General features: G+C 43.7%; 1 protein-coding gene across 1 annotated transcript; it reads left to right on the top strand.

Moving 5' to 3' along the window:
* Nucleotides 1-160: 160 nt before the first annotated feature.
* Nucleotides 161-18867, top strand: LOC122552281 (dnaJ homolog subfamily B member 1-like). Its single transcript, XM_043694977.2, has 4 exons — nucleotides 161-249; nucleotides 12156-12373; nucleotides 16679-17250; nucleotides 18477-18867. Exons 2-4 carry the CDS (start codon nucleotides 12163-12165, stop codon nucleotides 18705-18707), a joined length of 1014 nt encoding a protein of 337 aa, XP_043550912.1. The 5' UTR covers nucleotides 161-249; nucleotides 12156-12162; the 3' UTR covers nucleotides 18708-18867.
* Nucleotides 18868-22726: the final 3859 nt, after the last annotated feature.

Here is a 22726-nt window from a genome sequence, read left to right on the forward strand (position 1 = left end):
CCTATTGTCTATAATGGAGTTAACATCTCGGGTGCGGAGACCCTTCCTCGGAATGTATGAATGAATGAATGTGATGTGACGCTGTGTCTGTGAGGGGGCGGGGAGGATGGGAGAGTAGCCCCGCCCACGGGGTGGGGTGGGTGGGGCTTGAGGAGGGGAAGGGAAGTGACGAGGCATGGAATGTTCCTGAAAGTTCGAGCAATTTTGTTGAAAGTGTTGCGGAGAGACGGCGAGAGCGGTGGGCCCTGGGTGAGTGTGCCTCTGGTCGCTGGGTATCCGATTGTATCCAGGCCGAGGGGAGTTCCCCCCCCAAGTGGATACATTGGGCGGGCGGGTGGATGAGCGAATATATCCTTTTCTGTCCCGGAGCCAGGCGCCCGGATACATTGTTTCCCCCTCGCTGGGAGGTGCGGGCTTAGGCGCTGGGTTTGAGGGGGCACTGCTGTTGGGGAGGGATTTGTGCCAGTTATCTGGCGGAATACCTTACGTTGTGACAGCCCTGTGGGATGGAGACGACACTCTCTCCCCATCCTGGTCACTTTCCAAAAGAAGAACAGGCCCTCGAGTCTAAGGTACCTTCTATATAATCATGCAAAGGGTTAAAAAAACTAATTGTCTCTGTGTGTCTATCTCTCTACATATGTGTGTCTCTCTGTCTGTCTGTGTCTCTCTGTCTCCACCACCCCCCTGTAATAAATTGGGGTTAAGTTGGGTTTTTTTAATATATGGATGTAGCCCATTCTGGCAGTAAACCTGAATTAAGGGGTCTTTACAAACCCCACCCCCTCCACCAACAACAAAATTCCTTCTCCTGCTAAGGTGCAGAGCAACTTGACAATGACTGATCAGCTGTCAGATCTGGATCCCAAGCTAACATAGGGATCAGAGCCGGAAAGAGAAATTGCTGGAGGGACTCCAGTGGGTCTGGCAGCATCTGAGGAGAGCTGAAAATGTGTTGCTGGAAAAGCGCAGCAGGTCAGGCAGCATCCAGGGAACAGGAGAATCGACGTTTCGGGCATAAGCCCTTCTTCAGGAAGGTTCCTGAAGAAGGTTCCTGAAGAAGGGCTTATGCCCGAAACATCGATTCTCCTGTTCCCTGGATGCTGCCTGACCTGCTGTGCTTTTCCAGCAACACATTTTCAGCTCTGATCTCCAGCATCTGCAGACCTCACTTTCTCCTCAGCATCTGAGGAGAGTCAACAGACTTGGTGTTTGAGTCCTGCTGAAGTGAACTGAAATGGGTAATGACACCAGTTTGCTAGTGAACCCAGGTCAGCACTTGGTTGGATCTCCATGCATTGAGTTTCTCAGCTTCTGATTTTGTTTTTTTTTTAGGTAGGGGTGATGTTGAAAGGTCAAACTATTGTGGTTTTGCTTCTTTTCCCTCCTGTCTCTATTTGACCCAGTGTTCTCTGCAACCCCATTGATAAAGGACTCAGATGTACAGCATGGAAACAGCCCCTTTGGTCCAACTCCATCCACGCTGACCAGATATTCTAAATTCATTTAGTCCCATTTGCCAGCACTTGGCCCATATCCCTCTAAACCCTTTCTATTCATGTACCCATCCAGATGCCTTTTAAATTTGTAATTGTACCAGCCTCTGTCACTTCCTCTGGCAGCTCATTACATAAACGCTCCACCCTCTGTGAAAAAGTTGCCCCTTAGGTCCCATCTAAGTTTTTTTTCCCCCTCATCATTAAACCTATGCCCTCTAATTCTGGACTCTTTCCCCCTGCCAGGGAAAAGACTTTGTCTATTTACCCTATCCATGCCCCTCATGATTTTATAAACCTCTATAAGGTCACCCCTCAGTTTCCGACGCTCCAGGGAAAATAGCCCCAGCCTATTTAGCCTCTCCCTATAGCTCAAAGCCGTCAACCTTGGCAACATCCTTGTTCATCTTTTCTGAACTCTTTGGATTGCAAAGGGCCTCCTAAGCTCGGTCCAGAGGACCTCTGTGCCTGTTTCTGTGCTGTATGACTTTGACTCTGTCTCTCCCATTGCAGTTGTGTATCTGTTATTAGCAACAACTCAAGGTTTTCTGTAATGTCATCAGATCTGAATGAAGTAGAAACTGTGGGGATGCTGTTGACTTGTGAAAGGAGAGATAGAAGGGTGAACTAGACCAGAGTCTGGGTCTTGGATTAGTGGTGCTGGAAGAGCACAGCAATTCAGGCAGCATCCGAGGACAGGCAAAATCCGAGGACAGGATGCCTGGAGGTGTGTGAATGGCCATGGGGAGGTTGAGAAGGTTCATTGATCCTTGTGTAGTGAAGGACACAGTTTATAAAACGTTGAAGGGCATGGATGGAGAGGGTGAATAGTCAAGGTCTTTTCCCCAGGGAAGGGAAGTCCAAAATTAGAGGGGCATAGGCTTAAGGTGAGAGGGGAAAAATTGAAAAGGGACCTGAAGGGCAATTTTTTCACAGAGGGTGGTACGTGTATGAAATGAGCTGCTGGAGGAAGTGATGGAGGCTGGTACAATGACAACATTTAAAAGGCATCTGGATGGGTATATGGATAGGAGGGATATGGGCCAAATGCTGGCAAATGGGACTAGATTAATTTAGAATACCTGGTCAGCATGGATGAGTTGGATTGAACGGCCTGTTTCTGTGCTGTTCAGTTCCATGGCAATGTCAGTGGCAACACTAGCAGGTTTGGATCAAAAACCTGAACTGCTAATGGGTGGTGGGCAAGGAAAAAGTTATTTATCTCGCACCATGCATGCCCAGCATAACTATGGTAAGGACCAAACTCTGCTGTTTTTATAGTATCAAAGTTGGTCGAAGGAAAGTTATTGGCTACGGCACTGGAGAGAACCACCCCTGATTTATTTTCAAAATGTTGGTTTGTTTTTTAGCTCTGTGGGTTTGTTTGAAAGACAGTTGCAAAGTGACGTGTTGAACCACGTGATGTGAACTTGAAGCAGAAATACAGAAGGAATTTTGACACAGCGATGTTCGAGGTATCTGGTCCAGACAGTAAAGAGCTAATGGGATCCATGACCAAGTGGAACATTAGCTAGGAGGTGGAAGGTAGAGGGATGTTTCTGTAGCTGGTGGTCTGTTTCCAGTGGGGCTCCTTGCTGTTCATGGTGTGCATTAATGATTTGGACTTAAATATAGGGAGAATGATCAAAATTCAGGCTGTAAATAGCGAGGAAGATGGCCATAAATGGCAGGAAGACATCTGTGAACTGCTCAGGTGGGCAAAGTAGTGGCAAATGGGATACAGCACAGAAAATACACTTGGGGATGGCTAGCAAGGCAAGGGGTTATGATTAGATTAGATTCCCTACAGTGTGGAAACAGGCCCTTCGGCCCAACAAGTCCACACTGACCCGAAGAGTAACTCCCCCAAACCCATTTCCCTCTGACTAATGCACCTAACGCTACGGGCAATTTAGCATGACCAATTCACCTAACCTGCACATCTTTGGACTGTGGGAGGAAACCTGAGCAGCCGGAGGAAACCCACGCAGACACAGGGAGAGCGTGCAAACTCCACACAGACAATCACCCAAGGCTGGAATCGAACCTGGGACCCTGGTGCTGTGAGGCAGCAGTGCTAACTACTGAGCCACCGTGCTGCCCAGTTGTCCAATCTTGTAAATCGTAGCATGCGGGAAGTATTAAAGATCAGAGGGACCCTGGCATGCATGTTCACAGATCCATGAAGGTGATGGGGTAGGTAGGTAAGTTGGTTAAGAAGTTATATAGGATACTTGCCCTTATTAGCTAAGGCATAGAATGCATGAGCAAGGAGACTATGTATAAAACACTGGGTAGGCTACAATTGGAGTAATGTGTGCTGTTCTGATCAGGTTTAATTGGAAGCACTAGCTTTCGGAGTGCTCTGAAAGCTAGTGCTCCCAATTAAACCTGTTGGACTATAACCTGGTGTTGTGATTTTTTTTAACTTTGTACACCCCTGTCCAACACAGGCACCTCCAAAACATTCTGATTAGAACATTATTGGGACAATGTGATTTGCTCTAGAGAGGATGCAGAGGAGATTTACCAGGATGATGCCTGGACAGGAAGGTCTGAGCTATAAGCAAAGATTGGATGATCTGGGGCTGTCAGGGGCAAGTAGAAATGTACTGTATTAGGTTATGAGGCGTGCCATTAGGGTGCATAGGAAGATATTTTTCCTGTTAGTAGAGGGTATCAATTACCAGAGGAACTTGAATTTAAGGTCAAAGGCTAAGAGGGGAATATTTTTTGCTGAGGGCGGTGGGAGTTTGGAACTCATTCCTGGAAAAGGTTGGTTGGGTCAGAAACTCACCATGACATTGAAGCAGTATTTAGATATACAATTGCATTGCCATAGCCTCCAGAGCAATGGGCCAAGAACCAGAAACTGGGATTAATGCAATCAGGTCATTTGAGTTGTGTGGAAACAATGGGCCATACAGACTCTTACTGTGGTAGAAACATCTAGGAGTCTGAGTAAACTTCTTGAATGTTTTGCTTAATTGGAGAGGTTGAATTATTTGTAATGGTAGAAAGGGAAGTATTGTATATACGACAATGAGTTCGGATAGTAACTGAAAGTCGATGAGCTGACTAGTCCGTTCTCTCATCTTCGCTTTCCTTTCCAATCTTGTATAATTGGAAGGGTGAGGCTGTCGCTCTGCAGTTAGACTGTATTTGAATATTTTTATCTATTGGCAGTGAACCCCATTTCCTTATTGAACGTATCTATTTTTGCTTCCTCCTGATGCTTAACTCGCAACTTGTATTTAGATAGCACCTTTTTGCATAGTTTTAAAAACAAAACCCAAGGTCCTCCACATAAGCAGGATCAGATGAGGTTTGACACACAGTTGCACAGGAGATATACTAGGACAGGTGACCAAATGTTTGATGACAGAGATAGGTGTTAATAAGCATCTTGAAGAGACAGAGAGGGTTAGGGAGAAAATTCCCCCAGTGTTTAGGGCTTGGGCATCTGAAAGTACTGTTGCTGATGGAGGTCCAGAGGAAACTAGGATTATCAGATTACCAAAATTTGAGATTATCAGGCTTAAGTAAATGTAGGATACGGAGAGAAAGTGGGAACAGGTACTGAATTGGATTCTCAACCATGATATTGAATGGTGGAGTGGGTTCCAAGGGTTGAGTAGCCTACTCCTATTTTCAGTGTCTAAGGTCTCACTGGCGAGGCCAGGTTTTTCCTTGTTCATTCACAAGATGAGTGTGACTAACAAAGACAGCACTTACTGTATTTCTTATTATCCTTGAGCAGTGGGTGGTGAGTTGCGAGTCATTTATCTGCGAAGAAACGGTGATGTCCAGGTCTGAATGGTGTATGGCTTGCAAGGGAAATGGAAGGTGATGGGCTTCCCGTGTTTGCTGCCCTTCATCTTCGAGGTGACATAACAACATATTGGTTTGAGGGGGAACTATTGAAGGAGTTGGTGAGTTGCTGCAATGTATCTTGTAAATTGTACACATTGCAGTATGTGTGTGTTGGTATTGAAAATAGTGGATTGTATGATCAAGTGGGTTGCTTTGTCCTGGATGGTGTAGAGCTTCAAGTGTTTCACCCAGTGGCTGCTGGTTTGACATGTTGTAAATATTAAAATGGCAATCCCTTTTTGAAGGTAAAGGGAGAAAGTTGATGCTTGTAAAATTACAGTGAATTAATTCCCTTTGCTGTCATGTTTGAACTATTTCTTTCATGGGTGGGTGTCTCCTGCAATGTGAAATAATGGAGCCCGTGGAAACAGAACTGTTTTTTTTTATATATAGCAAGACCTAGTGGATGGTTAAATGATATAAATGCTTTCTACTAGTGATAATGGCATATAATGCCATCTTGATTATTTAAGATGTTGATTCTGGCTTCAGAGAGACATTGAATTGGTGGTTTGAGTGGTGCCTGTATTCAGTATGCCACGTTTGAGTTTTATATTTTGTGCTGGTAGATCTATCTTGGGGAGAAGGTACAGTAGCCTGAACACGTGCGCACACATGAGCGCATGCACACACATGTTTCAAAACAGTTTCTACCCTCCTGTTGTTAGAATACTGAATGGACTCTCAAACTCTTAGCATTCACCTGTAGCTGTGTTTTGGTTTTTGCTGCTGTTTACCTATTATTTATTTATCTATGCTACATAACTGTGATCTGCCTGTATCGCTCACTTTTCACTGTGCCTTGGTACACTTGACAATAAATTCAATTCAATTCAATAATATATTTGGGGATGGTTACCAAATATTCATGTGGGTGTTTCCTGCAAATGTAGGCACACCCCACCCAATGCCTCTGGAAGGCGGTCAGACTACACAAAGGAAGGAAAAGTGCCATCGTTGCTCAAACTTGATTAAGAGCAGAAGCACATTTTTTAAAAAGTCATCAAATATTGACATTACCAAGAGGTTGTCCACAAAACTATTGACTTCAGATTTTCTGATTTGGTCTTAACTTGTGTAGATAATTTGATTTTTCACCCCTCTGCTTTTTAGAAAAGTGAAATTAATGAGGAGAATCCAAATGTTAATTCCTGAACTCCCCAGGCAGAACCGAATTCCATGGGAGCCCTGCGCCATAAGTGAGATTCAGATGTGAAATTGCTTTAAATGCCAGATAGTTAAATATCCTTTGGACTACAAACCCAAGGACTGTTGTAAAAATCTGATATTACGCAAGGTCATTTTAGTTTTCCACACACTAACTAACCTTTGACCCCTAAAAAAAAAAACAGTATCAAGTACAAAAATTGCCACATGGACTCAGGCTATCCATCCCAAAGAGGCTTTCTTGGGCCTGGGAACACTCGCCTTTCTAAACATTTCAGTTTATCTCCTGTCACTTATCCAAACCAATCTTCAACATGGGATTTTCTGAAGTGTTAGCACACACCCTAGGCGAATAAATCCCATGCACACTGATTCTGTCTGTACAAACCCCACACCCCCACCATTCAGTTTTGAATTGAGGATGGCACAGGGCTCAGTGGCTTGCACTGCGGTCTCAAAGCGCCAGGCACCTGGATACAATTCCACCTTCAGGCAGCTGTCTGTGTGGAGATTACACATTCGCCCTGTTTCTGATGGGTGCTCCAGTTTCCTTCCACAATCCAAAGATGTGCAGGTTAAGGTGGATGGGCCATGCTAAATTGCCCTTAGTGTCCAGGGATGTGCAGGTTAGGTGGATTAGCCACGAGAAATGTAAGGTTACGGGGTCGGGTAGGGGGTAGGTCTGGGCAGGTAAAAACAACGACTGCAGATGCTGGAAACCAGATTCTGGATTAGTGGTGCTGGAAGAGCACAGCAGTTCAGGCAGCATCCAAGGAGCTTCGAAATCGACGTTTCGGGCAAAAGCCCTTCATCAGGAATAATGGTCTGGGCAGGATGTACGTAGGGTCAGTGTGGCCTCAGTGGACTGAATGGTGTGTTTCCACACAGTGGGGGATTCTGTTCTCCTCCTATGTCATACCCAGGCAATCCATTCAAATATGATTTGGGAATAAAAACCCTTCATGTCCTGCCACATTACCTGTTCCTATTAATTGACTTACTATTCATTTCTTAACACACTGCCAACAGCTCGCCTTATTGAGAATTCCTCTGTCCATATTTAAATATTCTTTCACAGGATGTGGGTATTATTGCCCGTCCATCCCTAAGAAATTAGTGCAGGACGTGATCACAAATTGCAGTCTGAATTATTTTCCCCAGTTCAATAGAAATGTTAAGCACCACCACCCCCCCCATGCCCCAAAAAGGCCTTTTTTGAAAAATCTAAATGAATATATTTAATGATAGTTTAAAAGAATCTATACGTTTATTGGAAGGTTTCCATAACTCCCAATGTGACCTGAATTTCAGATTGTTAATTTGACTGCTGATTTTTGAGGATTGTGCAATACAGAGTTTTGTAATTTGTAATAAGGTGTTGCCTGAACATGAAACAAGACTGAACTTCAGATCCAATGGTTTCTGCCCAGTGGCTTTTATTTTCCTATCATTTTGCAGACCATGTAGGTCAGGGTGTGGGGCTGCAGTGCATCATCAGTGAGGGATAGGCATCACCAAGCACCATCACTATTCATGCCCCTTTGTGACTGTGTGCAATGATTTCAAAAGGCAAGTCACGCTCTTATTGAATTCCTCTTCAAAAGAGTTGATCGGGCTTATTGAAGAGGAAAGTGCAGGAAGACATGGTCTTTTCTCATTCTAACTTGATATTTCAAATTTAATTTTGAAAGGACTGTACACTAGCTCAGTGGTTAGTATTTGCTGACTCACAACGCCAGGGACCCATGTTTGATTCCAGCCTTAGGCGACTGTGTGGTATTTGCACATTCTCCACATGTCTGTACATGTGTTTTCTCTGGGTGCTCTGGTTTCCTGTCACAGTCCAAAGACATGCAGGTTAGGTGGATTGAACATCCTAAATTGCCCATAGCGTCTAGGGTTGTGCAAACTGGGTGGATTGGCCATGGGAAACGCAAGGTTACAGGGATGGGGTGGGATGCTCTTTGGAGGGCAGTGTGGACTCAATGGGCTGAATGGCTTGCTTCCACAGTAGGGATTCTAAGAAGTAAATGGCAATAACAGGTAAATTGTTGGGATTAGCAAGAAACTTTGGTGGGTGAGTGGGGGAGGCTGGTGATGGCAGAGGTAGAGGTCTTTCTGTGTGATGGTAATTCCTCTAGCTTGGACCAGAAGGCCTTAGTTCAAATTGTCCTTGTGCATAACACATCTGAACAGGTTGATTGAAAGTATCTAACAGGGAAACTGGTGGGAATTTGTGACTCAACACATCTGCAGTTGGAAAGAAGCTAAGAGATGGATAAGGAATCTCCCAAAAATATTTATTCTCTTTGTTGGAACTCCCCCCAAAGGTTGGTGGAAGCCAGGGCCATGTATGTTTTTAAGACTAGGTAAATAGGTACTGGATTGACCAGAGAGTTTGAGTATTGAGGATAAACACGAATGTGGAGTTGAGAGGCTGCAGTCACATCAGCCATGATCTTATTGAATGGCAGAGATAGCTCAAGGAGTGGTTGGACACTCTCCATCTGCCCCTTATCTGTATGTTGGTATGTTACTCAGCATAGTCCAGGAGTCAAACTGGTGACCGCATCTGCTTGCCTCAGTGTTGCTAAACTGTGGGAAGATCAGTTCCTGTGATGAGTTTCATTCACACCCATTCCACCCAGCTCAATCTTCCCCCACATTAGCAGATTTTTCCCCTTGGTGTGTAACTAGCCTGGCTGCTGTTGCATGTGTCCATTTTCCACCTCATCCATTCCCTGCATTAGCAAGTTTCACTTTCTTACCCAAAGTTTCTACTGAATTCCCTCTTGGATTCATTAGTGACTGACTCCTTATTTGTAATTCCTAACTTTGGTCTCCCCAAGCAAGTGAAAATATCTCCCTCAGACTCTTCCAGAATTATGTGAAAGTGAGGACTACAGATGCTGGAGATCAGTCAAGATTAGAGTGGTGCTGGAAAAGCACAGCAGGTCAGGCAGCATCCGAGGAGCAGGGAAATCGATGTTTCGGGCAAAATATTGTATTTATTTATTTACTTATTTATTTGTTGTATTTATTCATATGGAACGCTATCTTACCTGGCCACAAGTCTTGCTTCCTTGGGTCATTCTAGAAATTTCCTCTTGTGCAGGTAAATCACTTTCACATTGCAGTCTGGAAATTGATAGTACAGCTGTTTCTGCCTGATGAGAACAACAGCATTCTCAGTTCCATTTAATAACCAGCACCGTAATGGACTTGTTCAGACCTGTTACGTACCTCTGCAGCAGGTGGGAATTGAACTTGGGTCATCTGGCCTACAGACAGGGACACTACCACTGCAATTAAAAATCCTTATGCTCAGAAATATAAACCTGTTCAAATATAGTGAGACCAACATCTAGGATCGCACTTGGTTCTTAATTAAATGCAAATGAGCTGCTAACTGATCCTTGTGGGTCTCTTTTTATTGAAGTCTCAAGCTGGTTGCTGCTTAGCTTCTAGTGAACAGTTGCAAGTAATCTATAATCACTTTAGAATTAGGTCATGTGTACAACTATAGGAGTGCATTGAAAAGTGTACTATGTTGCCATTCTTTATGCTATATTAAGTACATAGATATAAAGGTACCAAGGTACAAAGTAGAAAAATAAAGAATCTAAGTTCAATACTCCAGTCCTCAAGTGCTTAGCCATGCTGGGTACGCACTCCCTACCACGGTTTGATCTCCCCTGCGCTGGACACCTTGACGTTGCTGATCTCCCCACAGAAGGTAAGTAGGTTAAAGGAGAAAACAAAACTCTGAAAGAAGAAATGAAAGTAAAAGCAGATGGAGCAGCTGAATTCCAGGCAGGAGCCTGCACGCTGCCGCCATCTTGGAAATTAAGTGTGGGGCTTTTGTGGCATTGTCCCTACCTCTGGGCCAGGAGGTCTATGTTCACCTTCCATCTGCTCTAGAGGAGTGTCATAACCTGTCTGAACAGGTTGAATAAAAAAAAATTGCTTGTGCTGGTCAATAACTTGGTTCAGTAAATATCTTTACCTGTTGAGTGTGAAAGGTGTCTGTTCCGATACACATTCAGTGCCATAGTTTGGGGGGTGGGCGTTGATGCTGCATTACCAGAGGGGTTTCTTATGGTGTAACCAGGGCTTTATCTACCAGCCCAGGTGAAATAACCAAAGAAGTCCCTCAACCATCCAAAGATAATTTGGATTAAGTTGGACATTGAATCCCGTTCTGTTGGCGGATTTGAGTTAGCTTACAAAATGCTGGCTTCAATTCAAGGTTAATTTAATGGATGTGGTCCTTTCCTTGGAACAGCCCGAGGGGCGTACAAGGATTTATGTCCGTGCCAGTATTTAATTCCATAGTTGTCAACTTCATAGAATCTCCCTGATACAGAAATCTTCACAATATCACATGGCAAATACTTGGCACTGACTAAGGATCTTTCCAAAAAACAATAAGCCTCAAGATGTTACGACATGTGCAACCAATAGTGGAAAGGGTACAAGAGGTTTATAAGTCAACAAACATCCTGTATCCATTTAAGGACGATTATAAATCTGAACTGAAAGTGCTCGTCACTCTGAGACCATAGAGACATACAGCATGGAAACAGACCCTTCGGCCCAACTCACCCATGCTGACCAGACTTCCGAAACTGAACTAGTCCCATTTGGCCCATATCCCCCTCAATCCTTCCTATTCCTGTACCAATCCAGATGCCTTTTAAATGTTGTGTCTGTACCTGCATATACCACTTCCTCTGGCAGCTCGTTCCATATATGCACCACCCTCTGATACATTGCCCTTCTGATCCCTTTTAAATTTTTACCCTCTACCTTAAACCGTCTACGTTTGGACTCCCCAACCCTGGGGAAAAGACCTTGGCTATTCACCTTATTTTTACCCCTCATGATTTTATAAACCTCAGCCTCCTACACTCCAGGGGGGGAGAAAATAATCCCAGTCTATCCTTGCACCTCGAGCCTTCCAGTCTTGGTAACATCCTTGTACATCTTTTTTGCATTCTTTACAGGGTAACAGAACAATCTTTCACATTAGGTAAGCTGTGTCCCCTTGTTCTCTCCCACAAGGAGAAACATCCTTTCAAAATCCATGTGGAGTGCCCTCAGGATTTTGTAGGTTTGAGACACCTTTTCTTGTCCTGACCCTTTGCTGATGCCTTAGTTCATCATGTAAGAGAATCTTTTGTTTCTGTTGTGCTGTACACGGCCACAAGGTGTTCCCTGCTACCTTGTTGTAATGCAGGAAACACAGCAGCCAGTTTATGCACATCAAACTCCCACAAACAGCAATGTGATAATGACCAGAAAATTCCTTATGCTGGCTGAGGAATAATTCTTGGGATCTTTCACATATGGCCTCGCAGGTAAAAGGGGCCTCCTGTACTGCATGAAATGCCAAATAAATTGAGCTGAGCTCTCCGGAGCAGGGCCTGAATGCAAGGCCTGAGCCACAGTGACATTTGCCGAAACCACTTGCTCTCTCACTGGTCAAGTGCAGTGGGTGACTGTTGGAACTATTTGACTGCACTGGTGGAGCAGGGAAATGGAGAGGGAATAGTGTTCCTGTGGCACTGAGATGGCGTTGGAATGCTGACCTAATATATTACCTTTCCACTTCTGTAGGTAGAAGATGGGGAAGGATTATTATAAAATCCTGGGCATTAATAAAGGAACAGCAGAGGAAGATATCAAGAAGGCATACAGGAAGCTAGCCCTTAAGTACCATCCTGACAAGAACAAATCTCCAGATGCAGAGGAGAAGTTCAAGGAGATTGCTGAGGCTTATGATGTCCTGAGTGATCCCAAGAAACGAGAAATCTACGATCAATATGGCGAGGAAGGTAAGGGATGTTTAATCTGACCTGGCACACTCCTGTTCAGGTGGTGTAGTCTGACTCATGTACTTTTTGGACTTTAGTTGTATCACAACAAACAAGTTTGAAAAGAAGTAATTGTGTTTCACATCACCTGATGTTCAGGAATCTGATTAAAGTGGCAAAGATAGCTCTTGGGAGCAGGAGAAGGCCATTGAGCCCCTTCAATATGCTCTGCCATTCAACCTTCTTATCTGCCTCCATTCCATTTTCCTGCACAATCTCCATATCCCTTGATGTCTGGAAATCTATCCATGTTGAACATTTTCCAATTGTTGTCCTTCACTTGAAAATTAAGATTTGAATCTACAACTTTGTTGGTAAAGTTGTTCTCTCCATCAGAGTGGACAGCTTTTGGAATGGGTTGAACACAGGCTGTTCTGCTGTCACGTGTGTTTCTGCAATGAGAATTTGCTGTAACGCAATTGACAAACTGGGGACTAAAGTGCAAACTTTTAAAACGTCTGCTAGCTGTCATGCAATTACATCGTCAGCACTTTAAGCACTATTTCTAAAGCACGATTTTTTCTATAATGCAGGGTTGCACCAGAATGCAGCCTCACATTAGTGTTAGGTGAAGGGGTAAATGTAGGGGAATGGGTCTGGGTGGGTTGCGCTTCGGTGGGGACTTGTTGGGCCGAAGGGCCTGTTTCCACACTGTAAGTAATCTAAACTGACTGTATTGTAGACGTAACAAGAGAAGTCATCCAGATACTACAACAAGGGAAGGTAGATGATTGCTTTGGGATATTGTGAGTGAGCCATTGAGGAATGCTGCCTGGACTGGAGGGCTGTCTTATGAAGAAAGGTTGAGGAGACTAGGGCTTTTTTCATTGGAGCGAAGAAGGATGAGGCTTGACTTGACAGAAGTTTACAAGATGATGAGAGGCATAGCCAGAGACTTTTTCCCAGGCAGAAATGGCTATCACAAGGGGGCATAATTTTAAGGTGATTGGAGGAAGGTTTAGGGGAGATGTCAGAGGTCAGTTCTTACAGAGAGAGTGGTGGGTGCATGGAATGCATTGCCAGCAGTGGTAGTGGAGTTAGATACATTAGACATTTAAGCGATTCTTTGCTAGGCACATGGATGATAGTAAAATGAATGTATGTATGTTAGTTTGATCTTAGAGTAGGATAAAAGGTCGGCACAACATCAAGGACTGAAGGGTCTGTACTGTTCTATAAAACTATTGGCATCAGTTGCATTGCACTGGTAACAGGGCAGGGCTGGTCTGTAGGCATTTTCACCTTGAACTTTTTGCTGTGGTTATCAAAATACAGAATGGGTGTATGTTTTTCATAAGGTTCAGAATTGCACCCAGCATCTCTCCAACTCAAAATAGAAGTGAAAGCCTTTGTATGGTGCCTTTAATTGCTACTTTAGGTTTTGGATGTTGCATGTGCATAGAGCTACCTGAACGTAAGTGATTCACTGCAGAACATAATTAATATGCAAGCCAGGTGGCAAAAACATCAAAATCTTCTGGGTCAGTGGGCAGATGCAGCTTTCAACTCTCAGCAGTATTCCATAGCAAAGCATTCACTCTGATAAAAGCAGGCTACTAATCAGATTTAACAGCATAAATATTCTAATGGAAGAACTGAGCTACACTTGCTCAGGATGAGAAGACTTGAGTGAAAATTTCTCACTATCGTGTCGAAAGTCCTGAGCGTCATTGCCCTGTGCTTGCCGACCTACGTTGGTTCCTATCCCAATAATTTATCAATGTTTAAATCATCATCCCGCAATTATCTTATCCTTCACTGTATTTCTGTTTTCCTCCAGCTCTACAATCTTTCTGCGCTTGTGCGTTGAGCTCCAATTCAAGAGTATTTCACTGGATGCAGAGCCATTCAAACCGCTCCGAGTGTAAAAGGCTCTCTGTAAATGCAATTTTGTTTTTTTACCCTTTTCTCAGCAACAGAATAGCTGTAACTAATAGCAGAGCCCATAAACGTTGCACTGCCTGTAATCAGCTAACTCAGCACTGACCCAAAATTGAACTATCATCGTTCCTGCTGTCCTTCCAGCACTTGCCTTGCGTTGCGATACCCATCCGACTGAGGAGAGTTAACCACGTGCTTTGTCCACATCAGCCTTTCACTGTGAGCTTCCTTTTCATTGTTGGATGCTGTTGACTGAATAAGACCACTGCTGGTCAGCACTTGGAAACACAAACAAATTGAATTCCTTGTTTCAGGGACAGATGGAGCGTACATCAGCTGAATATTTGAATACCTCCCTGCCACAGTACTAATTGTAATCATAGCTTTCTTTGCAGGAAGACAAGTAATGTTTCATCTGAAGCAGCCTATTTTTCCAGCGACAGGTCAGATCACGTGAACCTACGGAGTAATTGGGGGAAACTGTTCACTGCATCCTCCCTGACAATGATACAGGAGTTCTGTTAATAGATGCTACTAAGGAGCATTCGGTTGGGGGGGGGAGAAGTGACCAGTCAGCCCCTGAAGCCTGCTTTGGCATTGAGTTAGATCATGGTTGATCTGCATCTTGACATTATTTTTAACTGTCTTGGTTTCATGTTCCTAACAAAGATGTGTACTCGGATATGAAATCTTTTCGATTAAGTTGCACTGCATTAACTTGCCCTGGTGCCTTAGCATCTTTCAACCCAAGACTTCTACTATCTAGGATGACGCCCTCTACAATGAAAAGAATGCGCATTGAGAGACAGGCTGACATGGACAAAACTTGTGGTTAACTCTCCTAATATGTAGGAACACCATCCCCTGCAGCTTGCCCCTCCAAGCCACTCGCCATCCTGACTGTAAATGCATCACTATTTCTTCACTGTTCCTGGATCAGAATGCTAAAACTGCTTCTCTAACAGTGCTGCACCAATGGACAGTGGTCTCAGCACCATCTTCTCCAACTCAATGTAGGGATGAACAATAAAGGCTGGTCCTGGCAGCAATGCCTATGTTCCCTGAACTAACTTTTTTTTTCCCAGTGGCCACCTCTGCTTTCCCCAGCATATTGCAGGGAGAGGGAATTCCAGATTTTCAGGATCCTTTGGGTGAGGAAGTCCCAACATCATCCCTGAACATGCTGGTTCTAATTTGAGCTATACTGGACATTTGGCGCACCTGTGCTGGCAGTACCACTTGGTGCAAGAGCTCACCAACATTGGTGAGGGTGACCATGGAGAATAAGTATCTGATTGGTGTTGCCTGTGGCGCTAAATTTGGATGGATCTCCTCAGCAAAACAGGAGGCAAATATACTGAAATCTTTTAGTACATATTAAACTGACTGACAAGTATCTGAGCTATACTGTATCTTTACCACTTGAAATTTATCTTGATCATAGGCTGTATTCAACACTGATAGTTACCTTATTTAACTGTTGTCATAGAAGGTGAGCCTGGTGTGAACATGATGTAGATAACACCATCCAGACAGGAGGACCTCTAAGCCACTCTTCAGATCCTTCAGCACATCCTCTTCTCCCTAAAGTTTCACTCATAGGTTGCTAAATTTGAAAGTGTGGGTTTGAGATCTGAGAAGGAGCTTTCCGTAATGCTTTCCAGATGATTGTGTATAAGTGGTGAGTTTAGGTGCTCAGTAACTGGAGGCAAGTGGATCAAGTAGAAGTGTTAAACTTTAACTTGATCGGGGGTTTCCAGAGGATGAGCCATGAAGATGAACACATGTGACACCTGTCTTTTATAGTCTAGTGTCTATGCCAGTGCACAAATTGTTTGTTTTGTTGAATTTTATTAAATGCAGAGAGAAATCATTAAAGCTATTCTCTGTTCCCTAGCTATGGACTCTATCCCCCTGTTTCTTTCTAACCATTGCCTTGCAGTTGAATCAGGATGTTTGATATCCAATTTGACTCCATGGTGAGCTTCCAACCGTATATTCTGTCTTATCAGCAATATTGCCAATCTCTGCCCTGTCTCCCACCATATCTGCTGCTAAAACTCTCATCCACATTTTAGTTGCTCAAACTTAATCTCCTTCTGATTAGTGTCAGTAGTCACTTCCCATAAAATGCTTGTGGACAGTCCCCTTTGTTTAGTGGTTATTAATGAGTAAGGTTGTTTCTCTGGGCAATGATTAGTGGACACCAACAGCCAGTTTATAACAATTTTTAACTGGTTTGCAGTTTCTCCTTGTCCCTGCCACCTCTGGGTTCAGTCAGTTCATCATCTTGATAGTGATATTCTCAATCTATCTGCTGATTTTTCGGCATTTTCAAAAACTTGTATCTGTTTTTCCTCCGACTCCCTCCCCCGTCTGCTTTAGGGCTTAAGGGTGGTGGAGCTGCAGGTCCCAATGGCACCAACTTCCAGTACACATTCCACGGGGACCCCCATGCTGTGTTTGCTGAATTCTTTGGCGGAAGGAACCCATTTGACATTTTCTTTGGACAGAGAAATGGCGAAGAAGACATGGAGATTGACGATGATCCGCTGAGCTCTTTCAGTGGCTTCGGCATGGGTGGCATGGGGAACATGGGCGGCATGTCTGGCTTTCACCGAACGCGGGGCACTGCTAAGAAGCAGGACCCTCCTGTCATGCATGATCTGAAGGTTTCCCTGGAGGAGATCCTCACCGGCTGCACCAAGAAGATGAAGATCCGGCGGAAGCGGCTGAACCCTGACCGGCACACGTCCCGGCAGGAGGACACCATCCTCACCATTGAAATCAAGAAAGGCTGGAAGGAAGGGACAAAGATCACCTTCCCCAAGGAGGGCGATGAAACTCCCAACAATATTCCTGCCGATATCATCTTTGTGCTCAAGGACAAGCCACATCCAGTCTTCAAACGGAACGGGTCTGACATCATCTACCAAGTGAGGATCAGCCTCCGGGAGGTAGGTGCTGTTTTTGTATCGATACTTTTTGGTGGAGTTGCAGTGGGGGGGTCTGAGCACTCACCTGTGGGAGATTTCTATTCTCTGGAGAGACGATAGAAGCTGGATTGGTTTTTCTTGGAGCAGAGTGGTGATTTAATCATGTGGTTCAGAATTATGAAGAGGTTTTTGACTGGGTAAGTAAGGAGTCAGTGTTGCCAATGGCAACTAGAGGGCATGTTTAAGACAATTGGCAAAGGTCACAAATAGAAGAAAAACAAGAATTTTTCTTGTACAGTGAGTTATGATCTGGAATGTGCAGTCTGACAGGGAGGATGTGAATATTTCAAGGAAACTTAGGGCTGTAGAGAATGAGCAGCTGTTCTGGAACAAATTTGTGTAATGCACTGAATTAGCTCCCTTTGTGCTTTTGGGATTACATTTTAAAACACATGTTTTTCTTTTAAAATTGTTATCCTTCTGTGGCCTTGCTCCACCTAAACAAAACAGTTAGCTGCTTCAGCCCTACATCACTTTCCAATGTCTCCACGCTCTTCTGACTCTTACCTTATAGAGTATCATTGGTTTTCAATCTTTGACATTCTGTATCTTCAGAAGCTTACATGCTCTCACTCCTAGAGTTCCCTGTCTAGACTTTGTCTTTCTACTCTCTCCTCCTCTGAGCTTTTGGTCACCTCTCCTAACATCATTGGGTATCAAGTTCTTGTCTGTCTGCTTCTGGCAGGTCTTGGTATGTTGCTTGGCGATATATGAATGCAAGTTGTTGAGAGGTTATTCCCGTTAAACCTCCGCGTGGGCAGGTGCGTAGCTAGTTTTGGATATAGGTTTGTTCGCTGAGCTGCAAGGTTCATTTCCAGACATTTAGTTACCCTACTAGGTAACATCTTCAGTGGGACTCGGGCGAAGCAATGCTGAAAATTCCTGCTTTCTATTTATGTTTTCTTTGGGTTGGTGATGTCATTTCCTGTGGTGGTGATATTTCCTGTGGTGACATCACCAACCCAAAGAAAACATATAAATAGAATGCAGGAATTTTCAGCATTGCTTTGCCTGAGGCCCACTGAAGATGTTACCTAGGGTAGGGTAATGAAACATCTGGAAATGAACCTTCCAGCTCAGCGAGCAAACCTACATACAAAACCTCAACCTGAGCTACAAATCTTCTCAAAACTCGTGGGTAGCTAGTGTCACGTTACTAAGGACCCCTGTTTCTTCTGCTGTTTCAGGCGCTTTGCGGTTGTACGTTATCTATCCCGACACTGGATAAGAAAACCCACATGATGGCTTTCAAGGATGTTATTCAGCCAGGCTCGCAGAGAAGGATAGCATCCGAAGGACTGCCACTGCCAAAACAACCAGACCGCCGCGGCGATTTGGTGATCGAGTTCCATGTGCGATTTCCTGAAAACCTGTCAAACGCCACAAAGGAGAAGCTCAAGGAGCTACTGCCACTGTAACTGTGACAGAAACCTTGGAGCCCAGTGATTATGGGAATGGGGCAGACAAAGAAAGAAATAGTATTTTAGTGGACTACGGCTGGTAGCTTGTGGTCTTAAAGTAACAACCCTAACTTGAAAGATTTACTGTTGAGCGAGTTGCTTGATGGGCTTTTTTTTTTTTTAAAAAATCTATATTCAAGTCTTTACATAATTGAAAACTGGTCTACAAATTATACCTGCAGAAGACTGCATCACCAACTGTTCAATCCCATATGTTCTGTTCAGTGTAAATAATACATCCATTTGTAATCAAATAATATGCAGCATTAATAGTATTTGCCATTCTATTCAAATATTGACTGTCTGTAACTCTTTGTTAAAACAATAAATCATTTTTCTTTTTATCAAACAAACTTATTGATTTTTTTTTTGTTTTAGTCCCGTTCCAACATTTTTAATCAAAAATATGTTTCCCTTTCAGGTAAGCAAAATGTTGGACATTGTTTTATTTTTAATTGCCCTTGATCTTTTTGCAGGCATCTTTTTTGAAGATATTTCCTAATCAACCTGTTCAGAGATGTTGTTATCACCTGTGGAGCAAGGTGGGACTTGAATCCAGGTCTCCTGGCTGAGAGGTAGGCTCATTTACCACTATACCACAAGAGCCCAACAACTTTCCTGAACCACTGCACTCATTGTGGTGAACATGCTTCCATAAGGCTTATTAAGAAGACAGTTTCAGTATTTTGATCCAATTACTAAAAGAACAACGTCCATCAAGCCAGGAAAGAATGTGACTTCCAGGGGACAGTTTGAAGGTGATGCATCTGCTGCCCTTGCCTCTGAGGTGTTGGAGGACAAAGGTTTGGAAGGTGCTGTCCAAGGAGTGTTGACAAATTGCTACAATGCATGTTGCAAATAGTACATGTCGGCACAAAAGAAAGAGTGGGATTGTTTAAGATTCTTCAGAGCTGTACCCATTCTAAGCAAATGGAGAATATTCCATCACATTTCTCATTCCTGCTTTGCCAGTGGTGGACAGGTTTAAGAAGGGCAAGCAGTTATGCACTCATTGCAGATTAACTAGCTTCTCACCTATTACAAGAAAATGGTGATGTTGTGTCATTTTTTTAGAATGCAATGAATCTATGGTGTTTTACCTTTCTTCCTCAAATGAAGGGAAGAACTTGCTTTCTGTATTGCAGGAAGAGGTAGCTGTCCCACAATGATGGAGGGTGGAGTGAGAAAGTAGTTTGAGAATGATTGATTTATCTAGGTCAACTGCTTCAGTATCACCATGTGATCTTGCATATCCAACTGAGAATCTCACTACAGTTTTGGCTCTTTGTAGGAGTGACCAAGAAAGTTTAATGGATGGTGTCTTTGTCGCCTTCTGTAGGTATCAATAATAAATGCAATGTCAGTGGAAGTAACTTCATTTCAAAAGCTCTTTTGCCAACCTCCACTGTTTGGGCTTGAAGTTGATTAACTGTTCAGGTGTACAAGTTCACCTGTCCACTATTGACAGAGCACAAAGCCTGTCCATAATCTACAAGGCACAAATCAAGAGTTTGGTGTAATACTCTCCACTTGGCTGGATGGGTGCAGCTCCAACAACACTCTAGAAGCTTGACACCATCCAGGACTAAGCATCCAGCTTGTTTGGCACCACATTCACAAACATCCCCATTGCTTCCACCACCGACTGTCATTAGCAGTAGTGTATACTATCCACAAGATCCTTAAGACAGCGCCTTAATTTCCAAATCCACAACCACTTTCTTCTAGAATGAAGAAAATACATGAACACCACCACCTGCAAGTTCCCCTCCAAGCCACTCATTGTCTTGACTTGGAAATATATCGCTGTTCCTTCACTGTCGTTGGGTCAGAATCCTGGGATGGTAGGTCAACCTACAGCAGGTAGACTGCAGCAGTTTAAGAAGGCAGCTCACCATCACCACCTCAGGCAACTAGGGACAGGTAATAAATGCTGGCTAGCCAGTGATGCCAATGTTCCACAAGTGAATAAACAAATATCTGACACAAGTGGTGACAATTCATTCATATAGCACAATGGTTAGCACTGTTAAGTGCCAGGGACTGGGTTTGATTCCTGCTTCGAGTGTCTGTCTGAATGGTGTTTGCACCTTTATCCCCAGTGTTTCTGACTAGCGCACTGGTTTCCTCCCATAATACAAAGTCATCTCTATGATTCTCTATGTGCAGGTTGGGTGGATTGGCCATGGAAAATTGCCCTGTAGAATCCAGAGATGTACAGGCTAGATGGATTAGCCATGGGAAACGAAGATTATGGAATAGAGTGGGGGGCTGGATCTGGGTGGGATACTCTTTAGTGGTGATGTGTGGATTCGATGGGCCAAGTGGCCTCTTCCTGCGCTGTTGCAATTCCGTGATATACCAGTATCATTACAAGGAACAAGGGATTATGGCATGTATATGTGAATATAGTTAACGATTTACTTGTTCCAATGTGTAAGAGAAACTGCACATTTATTCTAAAGCACTTATCCTAATCTAACCCTCTGATCTACTTCATTGCAATTTATAAATTTAAGGCTAATCTGTGTTTTTAATCACAAAGTTTGAGCCTCTTTTTATTCTGTACTGTCTGCTGACTGTACCAGTGTTGGTCAACAGTGCATTATCAAGGATTAGCACAATACTTGGGACTGGTCTTTAAATTTGATGGATAACATTGCAGTGATACTCCCAGTGACCACAAACCAGCTTGATATGTGCTATCCTGTTCAAAGTGGCAAGAGTTGAATCTGTCAGGATTTTAAGTTTTGTCTGTAGATACTTGGGAACAGGAGCAAGTTAGAGAAAGATGGTCTCTACAAAGTGACACATGACCTATTGGGGACTTCCAATTTATGTAATTGGAGAATTTGGATGGGGTAAACTTAATTTCGTAAGTACTCTCTCAAAAGTTTTAACAAAAAAATTAATTTTATCTACAGGCTAGTGCAAGATATGCAGGAAACGTTGATAATGTCATGTATTATTGGTCTTTCTGAGATTGCTTGTACAGTATGGTGAGCAGGATTATAGTCATACTCCAAACACTTTAAAAGCGCTGGTATTGTGACAAAGTGGGAAATGTCCCTGCCTCAGAGTCAGAAGTACCAGGTTTGAGTCTTGCCCCAGGTCTTGAGGAGGGGCAGTTAAATGGGCTGAGTATCAACCTGCAAATCTGATTGTGGGTGGTGGCAGGAGCAGTTCTTGATGATGAAAAGAGATTGGAGCCTTGACCATCACTATGCATGGTTCCAGAATACAACATGCAGGTAAACATCGGCGTCGGTTCCGTTGCTGGACAGCCATTGTGGATCAGATCATTGTACAGCTGGAAGGTTCAATCCCCATTCTGCCTGAGCTGGGCTTGACCAGCGTTTATTGCCTGTCCTTAGTTACTGTTGAAGGTGGTGGTGAACTGTTGCAGTCTATGTGCTGTTGGTTGACCCACAATGCTGTTAGAGAGTTGCAGGATTTTGGGACTGAAAAAACAGTGACATTGTCCCAAGTCAGCACAATAAGTGGCTTGGAAGGGAACTTGCAGGGAGTGGTGTTCCCATGTATCTGCTGCCCCTGTCCCTTCAGATGGAAATGGATGTGAGTTTGGAAGGTGCTGTCAAGCAGGCTTGGAGAATTTCTGGAATGCAACTTGTAGCTGGTACACACTGCTGCTGAGTGTTGGTGGTAGAAACAGTGAATGAATGTGGATGTGGTGCCAGTCAAGTGGGCCGCATTTACATGGAGGTCACGGCGTTTATACGTCAGCCTTGCTTTCAGCCAGCAAACTTGAAGAAGCTGAGCATAACCATTCTGCTAAAAGAAATATTTTCAAAACACTACTAAACTATTGGAAAGTGTTACTATTCTAGGAATATTGAGGAGAATGAGTGACTTTACAATTACCCAAACCATTTTTAAAAAAAAAAAGCTGTCCCTCCTTCAGGACTGAAGCTGAGACATACAGAAAGTGGGAAGAGGCTAAGGAAAGTATACCAACA

The sequence above is a fragment of the Chiloscyllium plagiosum genome, unplaced genomic scaffold (assembly GCF_037043375.1).
Source record: "Chiloscyllium plagiosum isolate Xiang-an unplaced genomic scaffold, Cpla_swu_hap1 HiC_scaffold_45, whole genome shotgun sequence".
NCBI lineage: Eukaryota > Metazoa > Chordata > Chondrichthyes > Orectolobiformes > Hemiscylliidae > Chiloscyllium > Chiloscyllium plagiosum.